Source organism: Telmatherina bonti, assembly GCF_933228915.1.
Source record: "Telmatherina bonti genome assembly, chromosome: 7".
Classification (NCBI taxonomy): domain Eukaryota; kingdom Metazoa; phylum Chordata; class Actinopteri; order Atheriniformes; family Telmatherinidae; genus Telmatherina; species Telmatherina bonti.
In genome coordinates this window covers 5,399,294-5,417,504 of record NC_136625.1, presented here as the reverse complement: position 1 = coordinate 5,417,504, position 18,211 = coordinate 5,399,294, and the positions used below count along the sequence as shown (strand labels likewise).

Here is an 18,211-nt window from a genome sequence, read left to right as displayed (position 1 = left end):
GCCAGAGGAAAATACTAAAATATTACAGATTTTCTCTGTGAAAAAAATGTAAAAATTGTTCACAAAGTGCTGCGGAGGCCACAACACTGAGTTACGTGGATTTATAATGAAGTTCTGCTAACCTGAGCTTCGAGCAGAAAATGACTTTTTGCTGCTTTAACGTTCCTCTGGTGTTCAGGAAACCTGCTAGCATCTGTAGAGAGGCCTGGAGGTGGTCTTCTGTTGTAAGCTACAAACTTAGAGAAAGAAATTTGTCTTCTGGCTCCTGATGGACACCAGGAACCAGAAGATGGGAAGTTTTTACATTTCATGTGATAAATAGCAGCTAAATATCCCTGAAATAAAAAGTGTTGGATTTTACATTTTGTAAAAGTGATGAATAAACTTTATAATAATAAAAACTGTTTCAGTGTCTTTAGGGGTTAAACTGGTTTTTCGCTTCCAGACAAACTGGACCTTCTTCCTGCCTGAATGGTTTTACAGTCAGGACCCCCTGGAACTGGTCTGGGACCAGTACCTGACTCCAGACCTTCAGAAAACCTGATTTGGGTCGGAACCGTCTCATTTAAAGTGGCGGAGCTCCGAGCTGGTGCGCGATGCGCGTGATGTGCGTGACGCCTCCAGCTGCTGTCTTGTCTCTTTAAGACGCCTCTTCTTCCAGCATCCTGCCGCAGACTCACCGCCTCCTCCCAGTCTCTGCAGCGCTGCCTGCCACACAAACATCCCGACCCGGCGACCCAAAGCCCCACTGGACCGGCACCGGACCGGACCGACACTCAGGACTGGAGCAAACATGGCAGAAACCAGTAAAACGCACGTGATCCTGCTGTCCTGCGGCAGTTTCAACCCCATCACCAAAGGACACATCCATATGTTCGGTAAGCACCTGCTGCGGGGGGGGCGAGCCGAGCCGGCACGAGGCCCAAACGACCAGAGTCTGAATCCGACGTGAAAATGGGAGGAAATCTGGAAGGAGTCCCGATGTTGGCTCCTGAACTGGGCCGTGGCTGCAGAACACACAACCAGGCCGTTTTTAGCGCGGTTCGCCGGTTCTGATGGGACCAGGTCGCGCGCCGGTTCTGATGGGACCAGGTCGCGCGCGCAGCTGTGGCGCAGCCCAGAAATTAAACCTGGACCTGCTGGATCTGTCTGGTACCGAAATCCAAGGCTAGACAACAGACAACAGACAGAACCCGTCCGGGTCGGAACATCGGGTCCAGGTTTTCCTGCGTCATTACCGGAACCAGGAGGCCCGACGAGCCGGCTGGAGCTGGTAGAACCATCCAGAACCAGAACCGAGTGATGTTTGGGTCCTCCATCTTAAACTTTAAACACAAAGAGCAGAGTTTGTTTATTGATGACGTAGTGGTTGTTTACGGTTGTTTATCAGGTTGTTTATCTGCGATGTTTGGCGGATTTTCACAATAAAATGTTTTTATTTCAGGACAAACAAGCAGCGTGTTGCGTTCAAAGCCTGTAAAATCAATCATTTTTATCTCATGGAGTCTAATTTTCTAATGTCGATGTTTGAGGAGTTTATTGCATCACGTGTCAGATTTTATCTTAATTTGCTGATTTAACATCAACTTGTTGGTTCAGAAACGTTTCTGGTGAAGACGTGAACAGATTTAACACCAGCAGCTTCAGTGGGATTGTCTGGGTCCATTCAGAGATTTCCAGTAAAGAATCATGTCTGCTTTTCAGGCAGGAGATCACCAGCATCCTGTCCCTTCCCCAACATACAGCGATTCCTCCTAAATCTGTAGATAACCATGTACACTAGTGGATCTTCAGAGTCTGAAGAACATTTCGCTCTCTAAAATGCTCCTTTTATACCCAGCAACATTAACGGCCTGTTCCCAGTTAGACCGGCTACGTTACCGACCCGTTCCCAGTTAGACCGGCCACGTTACCGACCCGTTCCCAGTTAGACCGGCCACGTTACCGACCCGTTCCCAGTTAGACCGGCCACGTTACCGACCCGTTCCCAGTTAGACCGGCCACGTTACCGACCCGTTCCCAGTTAGACCGGCCACGTTACCGACCCGTTCCCAGTTAGACCGGCCACGTTACCGACCCGTTCCCAGTTAGACCGGCCACGTTACCGACCCGTTCCCAGTTAGACCGGCCACGTTACCGACCCGTTCCCAGTTAGACCGGCTACGTTACCGACCCGTTCCCAGTTAGACCGGCCACGTTACCGACCCGTTCCCAGTTAGACCGGCCACGTTACCGACCCGTTCCCAGTTAGACCGGCTACATTAACGGCCTGTTCCCAGTTAGACCGGCTACATTAACGGCCTGTTCCCAGTTAGACCGGCTACATTAACGGCCTGTTCCCAGTTGGACCGGCTACGTTAACGGCCTGTTCCCAGTTAGACCGGCCACGTTACCGACCCGTTCCCAGTTAGACCGGCCACGTTACCGACCCGTTCCCAGTTAGACCGGCCACGTTACCGACCCGTTCCCAGTTAGACCGGCCACGTTACCGACCCGTTCCCAGTTAGACCGGCTACATTAACGGCCTGTTCCCAGTTGGACCGGCTACATTAACGGCCTGTTCCCAGTTAGACCGGCCACGTTACCGACCCGTTCCCAGTTAGACCGGCCACGTTACCGACCCGTTCCCAGTTAGACCGGCCACGTTACCGACCCGTTCCCAGTTAGACCGGCTACGTTACCGACCCGTTCCCAGTTAGACCGGCCACGTTACCGACCCGTTCCCAGTTAGACCGGCTACATTAACGGCCTGTTCCCAGTTAGACCGGCCACGTTACCGACCCGTTCCCAGTTAGACCGGCCACGTTACCTGTCAGACCTGAACCAGGTCTTGAACCAGCTCCTGATGTTCCGTGTTTCTTCCTCCTCTGTCTGCAGAAAAAGCCCGAGAATATCTCCACCAAACGGGTCGCTTCATCGTGATCGGCGGGATCATCTCACCAGTTCACGACTCCTACGGAAAACCGGTGAGTAGACCCGGGTCTTAAAGCCCTGAACCCAAACACCAGAACTATAGCGCGACCCGGAAGCAGCTGCTCACGGTTCTGGTCCAGTAATGGAGGCATTACACAATGTTCTGGTCCAGTAAATGGAGACGTTCCGCAGGGTTCTGGTCCAGTAAATGGAGACGTTCCGCAGGGTTCTGGTCCAGTAAATGGAGGCGTTCCGCAGGGTTCTGGTCCAGTAAATGGAAGAGTTCCGCAGGGTTCTGGTCCAGTAAATGGAGACGTTCCGCAGGGTTCTGGTCCAGTAAATGGAGACGTTCTGCAGGGTTCTGGTCCAGTAAATGGAGGCATTACACAATGTTCTGGTCCAGTAAATGGAGGCGTTCCGCAGGGTTCTGGTCCAGTAAATGGAGACGTTCCGCAGGGTTCTGGTCCAGTAAATGGAGACGTTCCGCAGGGTTCTGGTCCAGTAAATGGAGGCATTACACAATGTTCTGGTCCAGTAAATGGAGGCGTTCCACAGGGTTCTGGTCCAGTAAATGGAGGCGTTCCGCAGGGTTCTGGTCCAGTAAATGGAGACGTTCCGCAGGGTTCTGGTCCAGTAAATGGAGGCGTTCCGCAGGGTTCTGGTCCAGTAAATGGAGGCGTTCCGCAGGGTTCTGGTCCAGTAAATGGAGACGTTCCGCAGGGTTCTGGTCCAGTAAATGGAGGCGTTCCGCAGGGTTCTGGTCCAGTAAATGGAAGAGTTCCGCAGGGTTCTGGTCCAGTAAATGGAGGCGTTCCGCAGGGTTCTGGTCCAGTAAATGGAAGAGTTCCACAGGATTCTGGTCCATCTTGATAAGAAGCTCGTCTCTGATTTGGAGATAAATCTGTTCTCTAAGAAAGTTGCTCAGAAAGGAGACTGAGGCCAGATTTACTCCATCATGCCAATAGATCAGGGGTCTGAAACTCCGGTCCTCGAGTGCCACAGTCCTGCTGTTTGGAGTTTCCCTGCTGCAACAGGCACACATCAGACCTAATTAGCAGACTTGTGCAGAGTTTGATGTCAAACTCTGCAGAAGTCTGCTAATTAGCCATTTATTTGAATCAGGTGTGTTGCAGCAGGGAAACTCCTAACTGCAGGACTGTGGCACTTGAGGACCGGAGTTGCAGACCCCGGCTATTGATGATATTTCAGTAATAAGGAACAATATTCAACATGCAGAAAACTGATTTTTGTGTTTTTTTTGCTTCTGTCACAACAAAGAGTTTTTATCAGACGCACGTTGTTTTAAAGTGCTCATGTTTCTTTCACTGATTATGTTGCACATCATATTTAGATTTCTGCTGAGAACATCTTGGTTCAGAAGGGAACAGAAACAGATGAAGAAACCGGCAAATATGTCTCCAGCCTTATAAAGACAAGGCAGGAAAATGTTTGTCAGCATCCAGACTCCATGACGATGTGGGCATGATGGGATGTAGATCCAGACCAGATCCAGGCTCCATGATGGGATGTTTGACATGCATGACATCATGAAAGGAACCTGCTGCGTTTTTAGCCTGTGTTGTGAAGCTGTAACATTTCAGTGCATCAGACGTGGGATGAAACGTTTGTTTTGAAGGTCTTGTGAAGGACACGATGACGCGTCTCTGAGACTGAGCATGCTGTGTGGAACCAGTAGGACATGTAAAAATGGTTCTTCTGAGAGCTTCGGTTGGCAGAACGTTGCGTTAGTTCACATCTGCAGTGTTTGCAGCTGCTGCTACTTTCCTCGCCCCTTCCTGCAGGAATTAATGAAGCTCTTGCCCTACTTTCTGTAGAAACACACAACATGAATAATAAATGCAACAGAAATCCAGTTTCAGCTCAACCAGGAGTCTCAGGAGGGATTTCAGGACCTGAATGATGCAGCTAATCTCTGCAGATGGAAACTGACTGTTAGCCGTTAGCATGTTGGTTAGCCGTTAGCTTGTTTGTGTCAGGTTGTGACGGACAGATGGGATGTGGAGGTGAAAACGGAGACTCTAGGTGTAAACGGGGATGATTCTCCTTCCATAAATAAAACTCTCCAGTAAAAATAAAGAGAGAAAAGCAGCAGAGTTTCTCTGTGGGAAAGAAAAAGCTTCATTCTAACTGTTTCTGCTGTCGTGTCCACAGGGTCTCGTGTCCAGCCGCCATCGTCTTGCCATGTGTCAGCTGGCCGTCCAGTCTTCTGACTGGATCAGGTGAGACGCCGGTCATGCATCTCAGAAACGTACCTGCTCGTGTCAGGCTTCCTTCGCAGATTGAAATAAAAAGGTTTAATATTTTAGAAGCAGAGTCTCAGCTGAAGAAAACAGATTTCAGAATGAGAAGAGTTGTTCTCTAACTGGAGCCACTGCCTTTGTTTGGTGCAGGGTGGACCCCTGGGAGTGTTACCAGGACACCTGGCAGACCACCTGCAGTGTGCTGGAGCATCACCGTGACCTCATGAAGGTGAGTCATGCTGTGTTTGTCTGCATGATGAACGAGCTGCAGAGTTTTAAGCTGCTTTTCTGCAGGATTCAAACACAAACTGGGTTCAAATGTTTTCCAAAGAGGACAAGAAAATAAACATTTGACCAATCGTTTGACCAAAGTGCAGAGTGAACATGATCTCAGTCCGCATGGATACACCCCCCCTGCAACCGCGCCGAGTCCCCAACCGCGCCGGGTCCGAGCAAGCACACTGGCGACAGTGGGAAGGAAAAAACTCCCTTTTAACAGGAAGGAAACCTCCGGCAGAACCCGGCTCAGGGAGGGCAGCCATTTGCCTCTGCTGTGTAAAAGAGAGAGATGAAGAGAAAAAGAAAGAAGCTCAGTGTATCAGGAAATGTCCCTCAGCAGTCTAAACCTATAGCAGCATAACTAAGGGATGCTAACCATCCCTAGCTATAGGACTTATCAAAAAGATAAGTCTTCAGCCTAGTCTTAAAGGTGGGGAGGGTGTCTGCTTCCCTAACACTAACTGGGAGCTTATTCCATAAGAGAGGGGCCTGATAACCAAAGGCTCTGCCTCCTGCTCGGCTCTTTGAGACTCTAGGAACCACAAGTAAGCCTGCAGTCTGCGAATGAAGTACTCTGCTTGGTATATAAGGAACAATGAGGTCTTTGATATATAGTGGTGCCTGGCTGTGGAGGGCTTTATATGTAAGGAGAAGGATTTTAAATTCTATTCTAGATTCAACAGGCAGCCAATGAAGAGAGGCTAAAACTGGAGAAATATGATCTCTCATGCTGGTTCTGGTCAGGACTCTGGCTGCAGAATTCTGGATCAGCTGAAGGCTTTTCAGGGCATATTTAGGACAGCCCAGTAATAGAGAGTTACAGTAATCTAGTCTCGAAGTAACAAAAGCGTGAACCAGTTTTTCTGCATCACTCTGAGACAGAATGTCCCTAATTTTGGCTATATTACGTAAATGAAAGAAGGCTGTTTTAGTAACCTGCTTAATATGTGGGCCAAAGGACAGGTCAGGGTCAAATATTACTCCAAGGTTTCTCACTGTAGCACTGGAAGCTAAAGTAATGCCATCCAGGTTCATTACAAAACTGGAAAATTTAGCTCTGAGTTTTTCAGATCCAACGAGAATTACTTCAGTCTTATCTGAGTTTAAGAGGAGAAAATTTCTAGACATCCAAGTCTTTATGTCTATGAGACAATTTTGTAGCCTATTGGGCTGATTTGTTTAATCTGGTTTAAGTATATGGTTTAAGTTAAGTATATCTGAGTATCATCTGCATAACAATGAAAGTTTATTCCATGCTGTCTAATAATTTTGCCTAAAGGGAGCATATATAGCGTGAAGAGTATTGGTCCAAATACAGAACCTTGAGGAACTCCATGACTTACTGTAGTTTGTGAGGAGGACTTGTCATTTACATGAACAAACTGAAGTCTATCAGATAAATATGATTTAAACCAGCTTAACGCTGTACCTGTAATTCCAATCACCTGTTCTAGTCTCTGTAACAGAATGTTATGATCGACTGTATCAAATGCAGCACTAAGATCAAGCAAGATAAGTACGGACACAAGTCCTTTGTCTGAGGCCATAAGAAGGTCATTAGTAACTTTCACCAATGCTGTCTCAGTGCTATGATGAGCTCTAAATCCTGACTGGAACTCTTCAAATAAATTATTTCTGCTCAGGTGGGCATGTAGCTGAACGGAAACTATTTTCTCCAGAATTTTGGACATAAACGGGAGGTTAGATATAGGTCTATAATTTGCTATCACCTCTGGATCCAGAGATTGCTTTTTAAGTAAAGGCTTGATTACAGCAGTTTTAAATGATTGTGGTACATATCCTGTCACTAAAGACATATTGATAAGATTTAGTAGTGATGTATTAATTAAAGGGAAAATGTCCTTAAAGAGGCTCGTTGGGAGAGGGTCTAAGATACAGGTGGATGGTTTAGATGAAGCTATTATTTTAGTTAATTCAGAGGGTTGGACAGGACAAACTATTTAGACACAAGTCAGATCCTGGTTCTAAGGATGCTTTGGAGACCACAACAGGCTCAACATTATAGGTAGAAGGAAGAATATTGTGGATTTGATCTCTAATAGTATCAATTTTATTCCTGAAAAAATACATGAAATCATCACAGCTAAGTGAGAAAGGAATACATGGCTCCACAGCGCTCCGGCTCCTAGTAAGCCTGGCTACAGTGCTGAAAAGAAACCGAGGGTTGTTTTTGTTTTCCTCTATCAATGATGAATAATAAGCTGTTCTTGCCGTATGTAAGGCTTTTTTGTATACAATTAAACTTCCTTTCCAGGTTAAGTGAGACTCCTCTAATCCTGATGAACGCCATCTGTTTTCCAAACGCCTTGATGCCTGTTTTAGAGCTCGAAGCTGGGAATTAAACCAGGGAGCCTTCATAATCTTACCTAATTTCTTCTTCTTTAGGGGAGCAACATTATCCAAGGTTGTACGCATTGAAGCTGTTATAGTATCAGCATGTTGATCAATCTGAGCAGGAGTAAGGCTTAAAGGGGGACTCTCAGTCATGCTAACACATGGTAGATGTGAAAAAATTGATTCAATTTGTTTAAATTTTGTAATATTATTGTCTGATAAACATCTACTATAGTAGAATTTATTTTTGGTCAGTGAGTAATCAAATAAAGTGAATTCAAAGGTTAATAAGAAGTGATCGGACAAGACAGGGTTTTGAGGAAATACTTTGAGCTTATCAGTCTCAATACCAGATGTTAGAACCAGATCAAGAGTATGGCCATGAGAGTGAGCGGCTTCATTGACATTTTGTGAAAACCCAATTGAGTTTAGAATAGAGCTAAAGGAAATGTTTAAACTATCATTTTCATCGTCAACATGAATATTAAAATCACCTAGTACAATGACCTTATCAGTAGTCAGCACTAACTCAGACAAGAGATCAGAGAATTCGGTCAGAAACCCGGAGTAAGGTCCAGGTGGGCGATACACTAATGCTAAAAGGAGCGGTTTCTCTGAATTCCATTTTGGATGAGATAAATTTAATGTCAGGAATTCAAAGGATTTATAGTTAGTTGTGGGACTGAGAAAACTATGGACAACAACAGAGAAAACTATGGATTCCGACATGCTCTTGGCAAAGTAAGACACAGAAGCAACATCCTCTGGTCCCAGGAATGCATTTGACTATGGTCCCCGGTGTCTCTAGAGCCACGTTTCTGACTATGGAACTACCTATAATCAGGGTTTCTGCCTCAGCGGGTGTGTCACTGAGCGGGGAAAATCTGTTAGAAACGTGAACAGGTCGGTGGTGGCCAGTGGGTTTTGGTTTGGGGCTACGCTTCCGCCTGACCATCGTCCAGCCCCCCTCGGCTCCCGGCTGTGCGGGAACTGCTGAGGGACGGCTCGGGATGGCTGCCCTGGCTGGTAGCTCCGCACTGGCTAATGGGGGCTTGCTAACTAACTGCTTCCCTAACTGAGTGCGGAGCTGGGCTTCTAACTCACAGAGCCTCGCCTCCAAAGCTGCCAAGCTGCTACACTTAATACACCTACCGTTATCACTAAAGGAGGCGGGGGAGTAGCTAAACATCAGACACACCGAGCAAGAAAAGGCAGGGGACCGGGGTGTGGGAAGAGAGCTAGCAGCCATGCTAAAACCGAGTGCTTGAGCTGTTTAAGTCAGTAAACAGAAAGCCAAAGATCCCAAAAATAAATGCAATATATAGAACAGTGGTTTGGGAAGATGTTGTGCGCTGAAGTGAGTGGTTGGTAAACAATAGATAGAAGTTAGAAAGAAGTTAAAGGAGCCAACGGCTCGTAGCAATCCGCAGTGACGCATGCTAGGGAAACAGGAAATGACACAATACGTTACCGCAACGTCAGCGCGTCAGCAGTGCGTCCATAAATGATAAACTGGAGTTACATACTCCAGGAGGAGTTCTCGCTCCTCCTGGAGTATGTAACAAGCTTTAGAGGTGTCGTCCACTTGTGATAAAATGACAGGTTTCATCAGGTTTCATTGACATTAAACATGAGTATCATCTGCATAGAAATGAATGTTTGTCATGTTTTTTCCTAAAGGAAGCGTGCCCAAGATAAATCGTATCGGTCCAAATACAGGAAACCACGACTTACTCTGATATGTGACTCATCATTTACATGAACAAACTGGATTCTATCAGATAAACATGACTGGAACCAGTCTAACGTGGTCCCTTTAATCCCAGTAAAATGTTCCACCTGCAGCAGAGTAGTGTGGTGAATGGTGTCCAATGCAGCACTGAGATCAAACAGGATCAGTCCAGACGGGAGTCCTTCATCCAAGGCCATGGGTAGTTCACAATGACCTGAAACCAGTTTGTGTCCCTCAGAGAGTCACCGGCTGCATCCTGTCCAACGTCAGCACGCCGTCCACCACGCCTGTGATTGGTCAGCCTCAGAACCAGACCTCACCCATCTACCAGAACCACAACAACATTAACCACAAGCCTACAGCCAGTAGGTGTCTCCTCCTTCTGTCCAGAAACTCTTAGTTTTATCTGCATTCCCGCATTCTGTCCACATGCGAGCGCAGTTTCCGGCTCTGGAAACCCCTCCTCCGATGATCCAGCAGGTCAGGCGTGGACGGGATGAGCAGCGTTTTACACTCAGGTTGTCCACGGCCTTCTGTCTGGCTGGCATCACAATAAGCACCATGGTCGGTGATCGCTCTGATGACAACTGGCTGCATTATTTTTGTAAATACGCACACGTAGTTTGGCGAGTTAAATTACTGGAATATCACTCTGTTTAGGGCGTCACCATAGAAACACGTTAATCTGGTTCAGATAAGCTGCTTTTGACGGGCGAATGACAGAAACACACAGCAGCTTGACAGCGGTTGTTTGGCATAAAAAAAGTACCTAGAGAAGAAAATGAAATAGTTCCTGAACTATTTATATTCATATTTAGCAAGTTTTGTTAAAAAAAAAAAAAAAATTGTTATAAAATGTTAACCATGGGACCGTGATGGTATAAGCGGAATAAACTCAGATCCGTGCTTTAGACGGTTATAATGCACTTCACGTCATGATGTTCTGGACTCCGCGTTGTGCATTATAACCGTTTAATTCACGTCTACTTTAGAACTGTGTTACCATGGCAACTGCAGGCTCTACAATGTAATGGCGCAAATCTCGCTGACAGGAGTTTTTACATGTTTGTATATAAATATTTACTATGTGACTGACATGGCCAAGATTCAAAAACGATGTTAGCCTTATTATTATAAGCACACTGATGTTAGCGTTATTATTGACCAGCCTGGCTTCGGAGGCGGGGTTAGATCAGCACCATCACTTTTTTTTTTTTGTTTGTTTTTGTGTGGACATTTTAGCGCTGTGGACGTAGTGTTAAATGTAACTTGTTCATGTGACTTCTAAAGGTTTGTTTCTATAGGTGTGATAAACTTGTGTGTTCTGGAGATGCTCTAAACCTCCTTTGTCTCCCTCTCTGCTCAGTCAAACTATGGGGGAAGATCAGTGAGAATTTGGGTAAAATCTGCTGCGTTCGTCCAAACATGGACCGTTTCACGTTCGTTGGTAAGAAAAACATTACACAATTAAACACAAATCTTTTAAAAACATTTTTGACAAGGAATTTACAGTTGTTATTGTGAAAAAATCACAGAAGAGCGGAAGTCATCTGTGAGATTGAGTCAGTAGCTTCATTTCTATTACAATTTTTCGCGGAATAATTTCTCCAAGTTTGACAAACTACAATGAAGATTTTCAGGTGTTTCCCTGGAATGGTTCTTAGCGCATAACGTGTAGTTGTCTTGCAGCTTTTGCCATGTAGCATGTATTCAAGTATCCATTTGCCACGTAGCCATGTAGCCATGTAGCCATGTTGCCATGTAGCCCTGTTAGCCAAGTAGCCCTGTTAGCCAAGTGGCCTTGTTAGCCAAGTAGCCATGTTGCCAGGTAGCCATGTAACCAGGTAGCCATGTTGCCATGTAGCCATGTTGCCATGTAGCCCTGTTAGCCAAGTAGCCCTGGTAGCCAAGTAGCCCTGGTAGCCAAGTAGCCCTGGTAGCCAAGTAGCCCTGGTAGCCATGTAGCCATGTTGCCACGTTGCCAAGTAGCCCTGTTAGCCAACTAGCCCTGTTAGCCAAGTAGCCCTGGTAGCCATGTTGCCAGGTAGCCATGTAACCAGGTAGCCATGTTGCCATGTTGCCATGTTGCCATGTAGCCCTGTTAGCCAAGTAGCCCTGTTAGCCAAGTAGCCCTGTTAGCCAAGTAGCCCTGGTTGCCATGTAGCCAAGTAGCCATGTTGCCATGTAGCCCTGTTAGCCAAGTAGCCCTGGTAGCCATGTTGCCTGGTAGCCATGTAGCCAGGTAGCCAGGTAGCTTGCCATGTTGCCATGTTGCCATGTAGCCAGGTAGCCATGTAGCCCTGGTAGCCATGTTGCCATGTAGCCCTGGTAGCCCATGTAGTGGCTTTTCCACAGCTTTTAGAAGCCTTTCTCTCTCGTCTCTCTTTCTAATTCAGTGTAAAATTCTGTATTTTGCTGTTGTTTCCCATCAAGGACGACATTTATATTTTTCTCTTTAATCATTTGTACAAAGATTCTTCCTGATGTTGTGTGTGGGAACATAAACGTGTCTGCAAGCTCAGAATTCTGTTTCTGTTGTTTGTCTCAATGCGAATATTTTTCTTCTGAAAGTTGAGACATGAGATGTTGATGTGAAGACGAGAAAAGATTTGTGTTTTAAATCATTTTTGCTTCCTAATCTGAGCCGTTCCTGGAAACATCATGTCTGATGTTTTTGTGATTATTTCTGCTATGATAACTGATGTTTTCAGCATGTTTACTGCCAGAACAAGGAAAAGCTGGTAAAATGTTCATTATTTGTGTCTGCATCAGATGAAAACGCCAACCTGGGCACCGCGATGAGATACGAGGAGATCGGTGAGTGGTGTCCGGACCTGCGTGGACTCCTGCTGTTGTGCTCTGGTTTTTCCTTCCTGCTGTGTCTGAACTCCTTCTGGCTGGTTTTGCTCCAGTAAACGTGATGTTTACTGAGGACACGTCTGTCTCTTTCCTCCTGCCTGTTTGTCGTCTGTAGAGTTGCGCATCTTGCTCCTGTGTGGCAGTGATCTCCTGGAGTCCTTCTGCATCCCTGGCCTGTGGAAGGACAGTGATGTAAGCACCATGTAGCCCCGCCCCCACTCACATGTAGCCCCACCCAACTACATGTAACCCCGCCCCCACTCACATGTAGCCCCACCCAACTACATGTAACCCCGCCCCCTAACGCATCTTCTCCTATCGCAATGACCGACGGGTCATTTCGATGACGATGGAGGTGATGATTGAACCACTTTTACTGAGTTTGAGGCCAAAGGTTCAAATCATCAAATTTGCGGAGTTTTTCCTAAACACAGCGAGTGTGATGGCGGTAAAAACACTGTCGTCTCGTAGTTTTCTGCTGCTTTAACTTTTAAATGTTTTAAACTGCGAGTTTAGAAAGAAAAAAATTCTCAGTGTTCTTCAAAAACAGCGAGATTTCTTTTTTTTATAGTTTTCTGACATGTTCACAAGGTTTTCTCTCACAACGTCAGAAGAAAACCGGCTCCTTCAGTCACGCTTTTATCAATCTGATCAGTTGCTGCGTTTCATCAGCTCTTAGAAAAATTAATTTAAAGTAAATGTTAGATTTGCAGGTGTTTTTCTCACGCGTAATTCTGGTAAAATGTCATCCTGCGAGACTCGACTTCGAGCTTCTGTTAATCCGTTAGTGATGCTCGGTTCCCTGAATCTGCCCTTCAGCGAGCAGCGGGACGGAAACTCGGCGGTGAATGTGCAGAAGTCCTGCGTTTAAATAAAGTTTCTCTGCTTCACTTCGCTTCACGTTTGTACCGAAGTGAAGCTCGTCAACATGCTGCTTGTTTATATTTGTGTTTCCATCCTTGTTTTTTGCACGTTTTTCAGCTTCAGCATTAAAACTTGACCTTGGAAATGGCGTTTCTGCAGGTAGCGGTGATGAGCGCATCGGAAAGCCACCAGAGTTAGCGCCACCTGCTGCCCATCACACTGAAAACACGACCAGTTTAGTTCTTTTATATTCAGGTTAATAAAAACGCTTGTAGCTACGTGAACGAATCTGAATTAACTGTTTGATCGTCATGCTGGTGAAACCTGCAGCTGCAAACACCTGACGAAGACGACAGTACGAACTCTGAAGGATGTCTTTCTTCCAGATGGAGGTGATTGTTGGAGATTTCGGGATCGTCGTGGTTCCTCGTGACGGAGTCGACACAGAGAGGATCATGAATCATTCCTCTGTTCTCCGCAAGTACAAGGTGAGAGCGAGGACTACGGCACAACGAGGAGGACAAAATTCAGAAACTGCTAGAAAAAAGAGAAGTATGATGATTTGAGCGTCTAACCAGCAAGCGACGCCATCAGCTGGTAACTGGATGCACTGCCATGATGTTCTCACATCTGCTGCTTCACGGTTTGCAAAGCTCAGATTTTTATGGAACTTTGAGCCAAAAACCAAAAAAATGGAGGAATTTATTCACATTGAAGTAGAATTTCTCAACAAGGATGAATGTAATGAAACGCAGCAAAAACTCATTTATTCATGTTTTTTATGAATGTCACATGTCCAAGCTGAAAAACACGGCAGGACCTCCCGCTTTAACTTCACGCCAACTTCAGTGTCTCGATCTGCTTGTAGTTTTAATCCTGCCGTTCAGTCTGAGGAAGAAGTGATTTTTCTTTTGTTTTCTAAACAAATGGGGGAGATAATCACATCCAATTGGTACCAAAGCCAACATGTGACACATACTCGATCAAAACTTCATTTCTGCAGTTTTAATGAGATTCGTATAATTCGCTGAAAAGTCTGGAACACGTTCCTGCAGCAAAGTCTCGCTGAAAGTCTCTATTCCTTCCGTGTCCATGTTTCTGACTCGTTCAGCTTGTTAACAAACAACGTTAAATTTCTTCCACCTTCCTCCTGCCAGGCATCCTCGTCGTTTCCATGTCAGACTGAGAAAAAGTCAGCCAGGATCCTGGTGCGGTACCGTCCCAGCTCCATTTAACTGGTGCGGTACCATCCCAGCTCCATTTAACTGGTGCGGTACCGTCCCAGCTCCATTTAACTGGTGCGGTACCGTCCCAGCTCCATTTAACTGGTGCGGTACCGTCCCAGCTCCATTTAACTGGTGCGGTACCGTCCCAGCTCCATTTAACTGGTGCGGTACCGTCCCAGCTCCATGAAAACTGGTGCGGTACCGTCCCAGCTCCATGAAAACTGGTGCGGTACCGTCCCAGCTCCATTTAACTGGTGCGGTACCGTCCCAGCTCCATTTAACTGGTGCGGTACCGTCCCAGCTCCATGAAAACTGGTGCGGTACCGTCCCAGCTCCATGAAAACTGGTGCGGTACCGTCCCAGCTCCATGAAAACTGGTGCGGTACCCCATGAAAACTGGTGCGGTACCGTCCCAGCTCCATTTAACTGGTGCGGTACCGTCCCAGCTCCATTTAACTGGTGCGGTACCGTCCCAGCTCCATGAAAACTGGTGCGGTACCGTCCCAGCTCCATTTAACTGGTGCGGTACCGTCCCAGCTCCATTTGACTGGTGCGGTACCGTCCCAGCTCCATTTAACTGGTGCGGTACCGTCCCAGCTCCATGAAAACTGGTGCGGTACCGTCCCAGCTCCATGAAAACTGGTGCGGTACCGTCCCAGCTCCATTTGACTGGTGCGGTACCGTCCCAGCTCCATTTGACTGGTGCGGTACCGTCCCAGCTCCATTTGACTGGTGCGGTACCGTCCCAGCTCCATTTGACTGGTGCGGTACCGTCCCAGCTCCATTTGACTGGTGCGGTACCGTCCCAGCTCCATTTGACTGGTGCGGTACCGTCCCAGCTCCATGAAAACTGGTGCGGTACCGTCCCAGCTCCATGAAAACTGGTGCGGTACCGTCCCAGCTCCATTTGACTGGTGCGGTACCGTCCCAGCTCCATTTGACTGGTGCGGTACCGTCCCAGCTCCATTTGACTGGTGCGGTACCGTCCCAGCTCCATGAAAACTGGTGCGGTACCGTCCCAGCTCCATTTGACTGGTGCGGTACCGTCCCAGCTCCATTTGACTGGTGCGGTACCGTCCCAGCTCCATTTGACTGGTGCGGTACCGTCCCAGCTCCATTTGACTGGTGCGGTACCGTCCCAGCTCCATTTGACTGGTGCGGTACCGTCCCAGCTCCATTTGACTGGTGCGGTACCGTCCCAGCTCCATTTGACTGGTGCGGTACCGTCCCAGCTCCATGACTGGTGTGATCCTTGTCCTGTTTTTTACACCAGAATTAAACTTTGTTTAAAATCACATTTAATGAAACCATCCTGAAGTATGTGCTGTTTCTGCTCTCAGGACAACATCGTTGTTGTGAAGGATGCAACAAACCACCCCATGTCCATCGTTAGCTCGACGAAGAGCAGGTAGGAAGAAACTCATCACACCCGCTGTCTTTGTTCTGAAAACTCCGTCTGATGCTGAATGTCCTGCAGGGGGACCTGTCCTTAAACGCACCAGTAGAAATATGGTTAAAGCATCAGAGATGTTGATGTAAAACACTAACACAGTGTTCCTTTGTAAAGGATCAAGTCTTAACTTGGCCTTTAGCCTGGCCCCCAGCACACAGAGATTCCTTCTGATGACCAGATGGTACTTTTCTAACATGCTGGTGTATAAAGTGCAGGATGTGGATGGTATAGGTTGATGTAAGGGGACTGCAGTGACTGAAAAAGCAGCAGCTGAGCTGGGGTTTGAATCTTCAGGATGTTTACAACACTTTCAGGGTCTCATTGTGACACGAAGCCGTCCTCCTGTTTCAGACTGGCCCTGCAGCACGGCGACGGCCACGTGGTGGACTACCTGAACCAGCCCGTCATCGACTACATCCTGAAGAGTCAGCTGTACATCAACGCCTCGGGATAGAAACGACAACCCGCCTGCATGAAAAACAGGGAGGCTGAAGGAGGGGGGGGGTCCTGTCATCTATAAATATAACCTCCCTCCTCCCTTAAGAAAAAACTTCCTACTCTGTCTTCTGTGTCAAACATATACTCTTCTTTGAGCTGTCGCTTTCCAACAGGAGCGTTAGTGTCCCGCCTTCTGTCTGTGTCATGTGACTTTACCTTCAGGGAGGGGGGCGTGGGGGGTGGGGGGACAAGATTTTATTTTCCTCTGAGTTTCTTTGCCAAAGTTTCAGGATGCTTGACAGACAGCTGGGCATGCTCAGTGGGACTTCCATCGTGTCGCGGTAGCATCCAACTGAAACGTGACGAGTCTCTGGACCTCACGCAAGAAGCACCGACGACGAGATGTAGACCCGACTAACGTGCTCCAGCTGGGGGGGCGAACATCGCTCCGTCTGGAGAAACAACCCCAGATTTAAGGGTAAAAAATCTGGCTTTAAAGCTAGCGGGTGGAAAAAGCAGCTTGTGGCGTCACACTGATGAGGAGGGATGAAGAGTTTAAAGTCCCATTTTGTAGCGTCGCAGCAGGTCACATGAGGAGACATGTCTTCGTGTGAACACACCGCAGGCGGCAGATACGTCAACATTACAAGTAGTTTTGTCCAGCAGATGGCGCTGCAGCATCTGACAGACCTCGTGCACACGCTGGTTAACCTTCAGTAAAACAAGCTAACGTTATGTTCGCTAAAAAAAAAAGGAAACCAGTAAATAAATCTTCCTAAGCAGACAATCAGGCTGTCGAATAATCCGCTTTGTGGATTTTTAGCCGTAAACAATATCGTAAAAAAGACCAGACAGTTTGTCGACTTGACGAGTCTGCAGACGTACCAGCTAGCTTGTTACATCAGCTCGGAGTAATTGCTGTTTTATTTTAAACTTGATTTTTGGAAAAGTTTCGGCTGGAGACGTAAACCATCACGTTGGACCGGACGTGGAGACGTGAACCATCACGTTGGACCGGACGTGGAGACGTGAACCATCACGTTGGACCGGACGTGGAGACGTAAACCATCACGTTGGACCGGACGTGGAGACGTGAACCATCACGTTGGACCGGACGCGGAGACGTGAACCATCACGTTGGACCGGACGCGGAGACGTGAACCATCACGTTGGACCGGACGCGGAGACGTGAACCATCACGTTGGACCGGACGCGGAGACGTAAACCATCACGTTGGACCGGACGCGGAGACGTAAACCATCACGTTGGACCGGACGCGGAGACGTAAACCATCACGTTGGACCGGACGCGGAGACGTAAACCATCACGTTGGACCGGACGCGGAGACGTAAACCATCACGTTGGACCGGACGCGGAGACGTAAACCATCACGTTGGACCGGACGCGGAGACGTAAACCATCACGTTGGACCGGACGCGGAGACGTAAACCATCACGTTGGACCGGACGCGGAGACGTAAACCATCACGTTGGACCGGACGCGGAGACGTAAACCATCACGTTGGACCGGACGCGGAGACGTAAACCATCACGTTGGACCGGACGCGGAGACGTAAACCATCACGTTGGACCGGACGCGGAGACGTAAACCATCACGTTGGACCGGACGCGGAGACGTAAACCATCACGTTGGACCGGACGCGGAGACGTGAGACCTCGACACGCTGATGAATCGAGCTTAGCGTGATCTGTGAATCGGGAAGACGATCTAACCAAATGGTGTTTATTGTCAAACATTTGCAATTTTGTCGTAGCTACGTTCGTGTTTTGTCGTGAGCTGGAAACTGAACCAAAGCGTGATGTCACTCAGT

The 18,211-nt window shown here is 47.5% G+C and overlaps 1 protein-coding gene across 1 annotated transcript; it reads left to right on the top strand.

Annotated features, from left to right (window-relative positions):
* Positions 1–793: 793 nt before the first annotated feature.
* nmnat2 (nicotinamide nucleotide adenylyltransferase 2) lies at positions 794–16,396 on the top strand (the record flags this gene model as incomplete). Its single annotated transcript, XM_079244071.1, has 11 exons — positions 794–878; positions 2,878–2,966; positions 5,086–5,153; positions 5,325–5,403; positions 9,779–9,905; positions 10,907–10,987; positions 12,313–12,357; positions 12,515–12,591; positions 13,650–13,751; positions 15,830–15,897; positions 16,294–16,396. The coding sequence occupies 11 exons, from the start codon at positions 794–796 to the stop codon at positions 16,394–16,396; spliced, it is 924 nt and encodes a 307-aa protein (XP_079100197.1).
* Between the last annotated feature and the right edge of the window lie 1,815 nt (positions 16,397–18,211).